The 7,445-nt window shown below is 38.1% G+C and overlaps 2 protein-coding genes across 2 annotated transcripts; one reads left to right on the top strand and one right to left on the bottom strand.

Moving 5' to 3' along the window:
* Positions 1-820: 820 nt before the first annotated feature.
* Positions 821-2,127, bottom strand: LOC136282660 (small nuclear ribonucleoprotein Sm D2). The gene is made up of 2 exons (XM_066170335.1): positions 1,990-2,127; positions 821-1,810 (listed from the first exon to the last, which is right to left on the bottom strand). The coding sequence occupies exons 1-2, from the start codon at positions 1,998-2,000 to the stop codon at positions 1,465-1,467; spliced, it is 357 nt and encodes a 118-aa protein (XP_066026432.1). The 5' UTR covers positions 2,001-2,127; the 3' UTR covers positions 821-1,464.
* A 23-nt stretch (positions 2,128-2,150) lies between these two features.
* On the top strand, positions 2,151-7,304 carry LOC136282659 (U4/U6 small nuclear ribonucleoprotein Prp31-like). The gene is made up of 3 exons (XM_066170334.1): positions 2,151-3,056; positions 3,559-3,993; positions 6,156-7,304. Exons 1-3 carry the CDS (start codon positions 2,232-2,234, stop codon positions 6,354-6,356), a joined length of 1,461 nt encoding a protein of 486 aa, XP_066026431.1. The 5' UTR covers positions 2,151-2,231; the 3' UTR covers positions 6,357-7,304.
* The last annotated feature ends 141 nt before the right edge of the window (positions 7,305-7,445 follow it).

Raw genomic sequence — 7,445 nt, 5'->3', positions numbered from 1 at the left:
AAAACAAAATGTCTCCTTCCAATTTCAATCTCAATTTCAATCTCTGAACTTACATAAGAATTGTATGACAGATAGTAATGAGAATTACCAATGAAATCTTGGGAACAAAGAAAATCAGATTGCAACAGCTATTTCACAATTTTGGAATGCAGCAAAAAAGCATCAATCTCTCTCCAAAATTGTTTTTTGGACATCGACAAATCTTTAGCCACATATTCCCTTCCAGCAACTTGCAATGTTTTCCCTGTGGCAATGCCAGGAATCTTTGCACAAATGCAAGGATAATGGTCTCAAAGAGATTCAATTCTAAACAATGGCTGTGAAGGTAACCAGGGGGGTTCTTTTCTGGAACAGGACTTTTTGGCACTTTTCCCATGAGATTTGAGGCAAAATAAGACTGGGATTTATTGGTAACTCCAGTATTCCCTCCAGATGGAATGCAAAACAAACCTTTAAGATCCTTCATGTAAGAGGCTATACCACTTTCAAGACTTTTTAAATTGTGCTTCGAGATGAAAGAGTGCAGTCAAATACAAGCTCACTCTTAGATAGAGTACCAGTCATTTTGATCAGAACAGAGATCAAGCCTTGGTTGTACTAAGGGCAAATATGGCTATGCATTGGGAAAAATCTCTATCCAGTGAATAATGCACTAACCTTTTGTTCTAAAACCAGTGGCTGTTGAAACAATTCAAAAGACAATAAAACAAATTTCTGTGCAAAATAGGTTAAATTGGGCCTTGTTAGACACTTCACAAGAAGCTGCTATGCACTTGAACATGATACTATATCTTCCTAATAGTAGCAGTTGTTTGCTAGATAGTAAAAGTCTTTTTTATTGCTTAATCATTTCTGTCACTTAGATACAATAGTCAAATAAGTTGAATCACTAGACGAAAAGGGCATGTGAGTTCACCATGATCTTTATCAGTCAATAATAATGAAACAGCAGCCAACATCCAAGCTGTTAACGTAAGCCTCTTTAATCTTGAAATAATGTTACTGCAATTCACATATCGACACTGCCATATTCCAGGCTTCTATCTCAGGAAAAGGCTAAACTACAGAATACTGGGCCACTTCTTCACAAGTGGTCCTGTATGTGTAGTTGCTCCCAAGAAAGTTTGACAAGTGACTGAAACTTTACAGATAACACCTAAAGGATGACTAAAGGACTAGCAGCCTGTGGTGTCATTACATACAGCCCTCACATGGAGAGTTTCAGCTTCTTTGCACTTGCTATTCACATTGTTTGTTTACAGAAATCACTAAGAAGAGTATAGCTCGTTTAGCACTTTATTTATCACAATTCATACACACCAACTCCTTGATGCATGCGTATAAAGACATTTGCAGGTGATGGTGGCTGCAGGTGTTTTTAACAGTTGCCAACTCGGAAGAGAAACGTTCAAACTGACATCAGAGTTCCTTTTTACACAATATGATACAAGAATGAATCATACTTTACTTTCCAGCTGCCATTGGATTCCTCAACACTAAGATAACAGAATCTCCTCGAAGAAACATTTTGGCAATGTATCTGTCCTTATTAACTGGTTTTGCCTTTTTCCCTTTTCCTGATTTGGGTGTTTCAGTCCACATTTCTTTCACGTTTTCTAAGACCATGTTACAGTGCCTATCGAAAGCTTTCACCCTAGCTAGCAGCTTCTTGTTGTTTCGACAGTTGATCAGCACTTGAGTGTTATTCTTCACAGATTGCGTTAAGACGGAAAGAGGACCTGTATTAAACTCTTCTTGCTCCCTCTGAGCAAGTTCCTCAGGTGTCATTTCACTCTTGGGCTTGTTCATTCTGGGGAGAAGAAAAACTGCAAATTTAGAAAGTGAGATCGAATAAACTTGACTGGACGCTGTCGTGTAACATCCACCAATTTGACAATGAAAATTGCATAATCGATTCACCAAATTCCAATGAAAAACGAACATGAAAATTAAGTGGTCACAAGTAATCAAAAATGAGGTAGTACTTACAAGGATGCCATATTATTATCCGGATAATTTTAGATTGTTAAACGGCACCGTAAGGAGTTTTTTGAAAGGATAAGACGTTTCGAAGCGTTTCGTCTCAAAATACTGCTGGCACGTATTCTTATGGACGTATGCGCAGAAGGATTTTACTTAGTAACCACTTGTTTCCCATGCGGTCGTTATCTTTAATTTAAATAATCGGGTGAAGAGGCTAAAATTGTTGATTACTGTGAAACTATTTCAAAATGTCTCTTGCTGATGAACTTTTAGCAGATTTGGAAGAGGCTGCGGAGGAGGGTGACGTGGATTTCAGAGACAACGAAGATGGCATCGAAGAAGCAATGGAAATTTCAGGCTCGATAGACACAGATTCAAAGTCTGTTAAAAGTGTTGCGAAACTAAAAGACAGTAAACAGCTCAATGACGTTCTGTCTGGAATCGAAGAATTCGGGAATCAAACCCGCGATCGAGTGTTCGGTCCCGTAGAAGTGGACCCTGAGTATCAGCTGATTGTAGAGGCTAACAATCTTACCGCTGAAATTGATAACGAGGTTAATATTATTCACAAATACGTACGGGATCTTTACGCGAAACGTTTTCCAGAGCTGGAATCGCTCGTTCCCAATGCGTTAGATTATATTCGTACTGTTGAACTGCTAGGGAACGATCTCGAAGCATCAAAAGTCGATTTGACAGATATTCTCCCACCAGCTACCAAAATGGTGGTTAGTGTTACAGCTTCAACGACACAGGGAGAAAAACTTGAAGAAGAAGAGATCGAGCGGCTCATGGAAGCTTGTCAAACTGTTACAGATTTGCTGGATGCTAAGTTTAAGATCTTCCAGTATGTTGAATCCAGAATGACTTTCATAGCGCCCAATCTATCAGTTATAGTTGGGGCATCAACTGCAGCTAAACTCATGGGTTCTGCTGGTGGGTTGACGAGTCTGTCAAAAATGCCAGCGTGTAATGTTCTTTTGCTAGGATCCCAGAAGAAGACACTGTCTGGGTTTTCTAGTGCAGCAATCTTGCCGCATACTGGCCACATTTACTTCAGTGAGTTTATCCAGGTGTGTGGAACATTTTTTAAACTCTATAACTCCTCCAATGAGTGATCGAGTCAGAATTTCTCCTTACAATATCAATACAATATCAAGCAGAAAAGTGATGAGAATAAAGAAAAATATCAAAAGGGAAGTATTTGTTGATCTAATACCAAATTATCAAATGGTAAATTTGTATGGCAGATGGTAAGGAGCATAATTACTAATTTGATCATGGGAGAAAAATAGTCAAGCAAAGAATTGAAGGGTGTTGAGAGATAAAATTTTGAGAAAAAGTGTTGTTGACTTATCAGAATTATTTGTTCACTAAGTATTGTGAAATGTAAGCAGATTTTAATGATAACATTATGCACATACTCAATATTAGTGAAAGCTCTTGAAAGTTGACTGTTGAATGAGAGAGAGAGACAATCCTGGTCTTGTTCCATGTGACTAAATATGTAGGCACCCCTCAACATACTTTTTCTTTGTTTTTGAACTTTTTGTTATTTCATTTGCCTACATTAAGGACATGCCTGCTGATTTGAGAAAGAAAGCTGCTAGAGTGGTTGCATCAAAGTGTTCTCTTGCTGCAAGGGTAGACGGCTTCCATGAGAGCACAGATGGATCTGTTGGACAACAGCTCAGGGAGAATGTTGAGGGGAAATTTGACAAGTGGTTGGAACCACCACCTCTTAAAGAAACCAAAGCTCTTCCAAGACCAGATGACGCACCTCGTAAGAAGAGAGGTGGTCGAAGAGTGCGGAAAATGAAGGAAAAGTTTGCTATTACAGAGATGAGGAGGCAGGCTAACAGATTAGAATTTGGCCAGATTGGTGAAGATGTCTACCAGACTGATCTGGGATTCTCTGTTGGGACCATGGGCAGGAAAGAGAACACTGGCCGTGTGCGAACACCTGCTGTTGATAAGAAGACACAAATATCCATCTCTAAACGTCTACAGGTAGGCAATGTACACTTTGGAGCAGTCTGTGAAAGCAAGTTTTATATTACTTTCATTTGTTCATGAAGAGAAATATAAAGCCATTTGTACCATTTGTCACTCATGATATGATGATGATTATTGCTATGTTGCATTTTTGATTTGGAAACATGTTGACCTATTGGCAAGCCCCCTTGCCTTAAAGGCCCATTTCCAACCTTGATGCAATGCGCTCCGCGATTCAATTTCCTACAATACGAAATTCCCATATTACTGAAAACCTTCTAAAATCGTCTTTCTCAAGAGCCATCCTGGGCGTATAGTCAACTGTTTTACGGTAAATACATTCGCCGTTCGTCATTTTACAGTTTCCTTACAGTATTTTGAATTTTGTCTGGAAGAATCCGAAGAAAAAGAAAATCCGAAGAAAATCACGCTTGGATCTCTTCGTACTCTGTGGACAGAGTCGGCGAAAAGGACGACGTTCGAATTTTTTCACTTTCTAGAAGCGATTGAGGATTCTAAATAAAGATAAAATATTTCCTATAGAAATTGATATTTTCTAAAGAGAAATATGGAAAAATATAAGACTGCCGGACATTTAGTTATTCGAAGACCGCGTCCGGTAGTGTCCGGTGAAAATTTTCTTAGTGTTACCCTTGGATCTCTTCGCACTCTGTGTACAAGGTCAGCGAAACGTATAACGTTGGCATTTTTTCACTTTCTAGAAGTGCTTGAGGATTGTAAATGAAGGTAGAATATTTTCCAACGAAAAATTGTTATATTTGAACGAGAAATATGGAGTTATTTGAGGACCGTGTCCAGCCGTGTCATTGAAAAGTTTTTTGTGTCAAGCGCTTGAATGGCTTCACACTCTGTATACAGGGCTAGCGAAAAACATCAAGCTCGAAAATTTAGGCTGCCTGGGAGCGCTCGAGGATTGTAAGTAAAGGTAGAACATTTTCGTATAAATAATTTTTGGATTTCGAAGAGAAATATGGAAAAATATCGGACTGCCGGACGTTAAATTATTTTAAGTTTAGTCATTTATTGCAGGAACGTCAGCGACACTGACAGTTTGCGTTACAATTCTTATTTGCTACTTTGCATGGACAACAACCTCTACCACTCTTTCGAGCGCAAGATCTTCTCTCTTCGGGAAACTTTAACTGACCCTAGTCCTATTTAACGAGGATGGCAAACCTCAATTTAAAAAAATTGATGAATGACAACAACAACATTTTCACCTTCTTCGTAATGCTCACAAGGATTTTTGCGTTCTTCTTTAGCAACAACCGATCCATATCGGAATCTACTAAATCAATGGATTCATCTGATTCCATACCGGATTGAAACGTATAGAACTGTTTTGAACAGAATTATTTTGACAAGTTCTTCAAATTCATCGGAGAAAACGCAGAAGGTATTTTGAGACGTGACAAGGTAAAAATAACTGACCGATCAGAGGCGCTATTTAAACAAAAGCAGTGGTTCAAAACAAAAACAAACAACCCCGTTGCATCAAGGTTGGAAATGGGCCTTTAACCCTTTACACCATAACATCAGTATCCATATTCTTCATACTCTTTTCTATATATTTCCTTTGGTGCTGACCAAGAGAATTTGTTTAGTAAACACAGTTTCTTAGGTTAATGATCATTTCCTTCCTTCTCATGATCTTAATGAATGATTGAGCAGTATTACTGTAAGGAGAAATTACATGTTGGTCACTCTTAGGGTTTAATTAAGGGTTAAAGAGGGTTCAAAGGTCCAGGATTTAAATCCTGGCTCAGTCAGAGTAACATGTTGTTGGCCGAGATACTTCACTCTCAGAGTAAGAAGGGGTAACATTGGACTTTTGGAAACCTTGATGAAATGCTTGGTGAGGGGGAACTAGGTGTAGCACTTGCACCCTAAAAACTATTTCTGCTTTTTTTCTTTGTATTTTGTTTTTGTTTCTACTACTTTCCACCACTTGATTATACTGGGTGTTATTCAATTATAGTTTGTCTTAAGCCTTGGTAAGAATAATAATCACTTACCTGTTGGGGAAGTTGTATACTTGGCCATTAAACAAGGGAAGGATACTCTCAGATAGCCAATTTTTGGTCAAAACTTAAAGAAATATTTTTTTAAGCCACACTCAAAATTGATATCAATTTCTTCTTTTCTTTGATTCATAGCGGAGTCTTGCACAGTCTCAGAGTCTGGGTGGTCAGTCAACAGTTCGCCGAGCTGTGTCAGGAACAGCTTCCAGTGTGGCATTCACTCCTCTCCAAGGACTAGAGATTGTCAATCCCCAGGCAGTGGAGAAGAAAGTAGAAGATGCAAATGCCAAGTATTTCTCGAGTACTGCAGGATTCTTCAAGGTCCAGAAAAAATAAAAGGATCCTTAATCTTGTCTTGGGTGATGGACGCTCTACTGAAAAACAATGTTTTGTTAACAGTGTTTGTGAACCAGTTTATGTGAAGAACAAGCTACAAAATGTTCTGTTGCATTCATTTGCGGTTAGATGGAGTAAGCAAAATTAGCCCCAAGCATGGATCTAATCTAAAGTATCCCTTAATTCTTCAAGAAGAAAATATTATGTTTAGTTTTTCTTTATTTTGTGTGTTATATGTAATAGTGGAAGTACATACACATGTACTTTGAATGTGTCCACTAACAGGCAATGTCAATAAATGATGCTTAGATGCTGAACTTTCAAAACTACATCAATCCATAGTTGGCAAGATACAAGGAGCGTACCTTTTTTTCTTTATGCAATTCAAAGTGGATATTGCTTGGTTACTAACTAAATTTCGAATCTTTATTTTGTGTCACTTTCCTGATGTTATCATCTTGCTGTTAACCAACTGCAGCAGTTGAACAGACTGTAGTGATAACCACTCAGCTTAAATGTGCCATTTGTAAGTGCAAAGCAGTTTTGAAAAATTAAAAAAAAGAAGTAATTGAAATAATAGCTGTGCCTAGAGAACTTTGTCACATCTCTGTAAAGTCAAGCATAATCCTTCATGCTGCCAATTTCCACAAAATTCAAGCTAGGTTATCATCCTGGACTATGTAATTTAAAGATACTCAAGATTTCCCATATTTTGTGACACATTTGCCTTAAACACATGTAGAACCTTATCCACTATACTGTGTGCTTTTGAAATTTTGCTACTACATTTAAGACATTTTTTCACATCTCTTTGGTGATTTACCTCGTGTGGCATTCTTTGGGTTGCCATTCTACAACTCCTAAGAGTGACCAGCATCTTATTTCTCCTTACAATATCACCACTGAATCACACATTAATTTCATGAGAATAAAGGAAATGATCATCAACTAGAGAAACTCTTGATTGTAAGACAAATTTTCCTTGTCAGCACATTAGTATATGTACAGAGAACAGTATGGAGAATATGAATACTGATGTTAGGGTGTAAAGGGTCAATTTTCCCTTGCTACCAAGTCCGTTTTCTCTGC

Source organism: Pocillopora verrucosa, chromosome 7 (genome assembly GCF_036669915.1).
Source record: "Pocillopora verrucosa isolate sample1 chromosome 7, ASM3666991v2, whole genome shotgun sequence".
NCBI classification, from domain to species: Eukaryota; Metazoa; Cnidaria; class Anthozoa; order Scleractinia; family Pocilloporidae; genus Pocillopora; species Pocillopora verrucosa.
This window is presented reverse-complemented; position numbering and strand designations above follow the sequence as displayed.

Excerpts from the sequence above, each read along its gene's own strand:
- LOC136282659 (XM_066170334.1), top strand. The coding sequence starts at position 2,232 with ATGTCTCTTGCTGATGAACTTTTAGCAGATTTGGAAGAGGCTGCGGAG. Across the intron at positions 3,057-3,558 it reads ACTTCAGTGAGTTTATCCAG|GACATGCCTGCTGATTTGAG; the intron begins GTGTGTGGAACA and ends GCCTACATTAAG. Across the intron at positions 3,994-6,155 it reads CCATCTCTAAACGTCTACAG|CGGAGTCTTGCACAGTCTCA; the intron begins GTAGGCAATGTA and ends TTTGATTCATAG.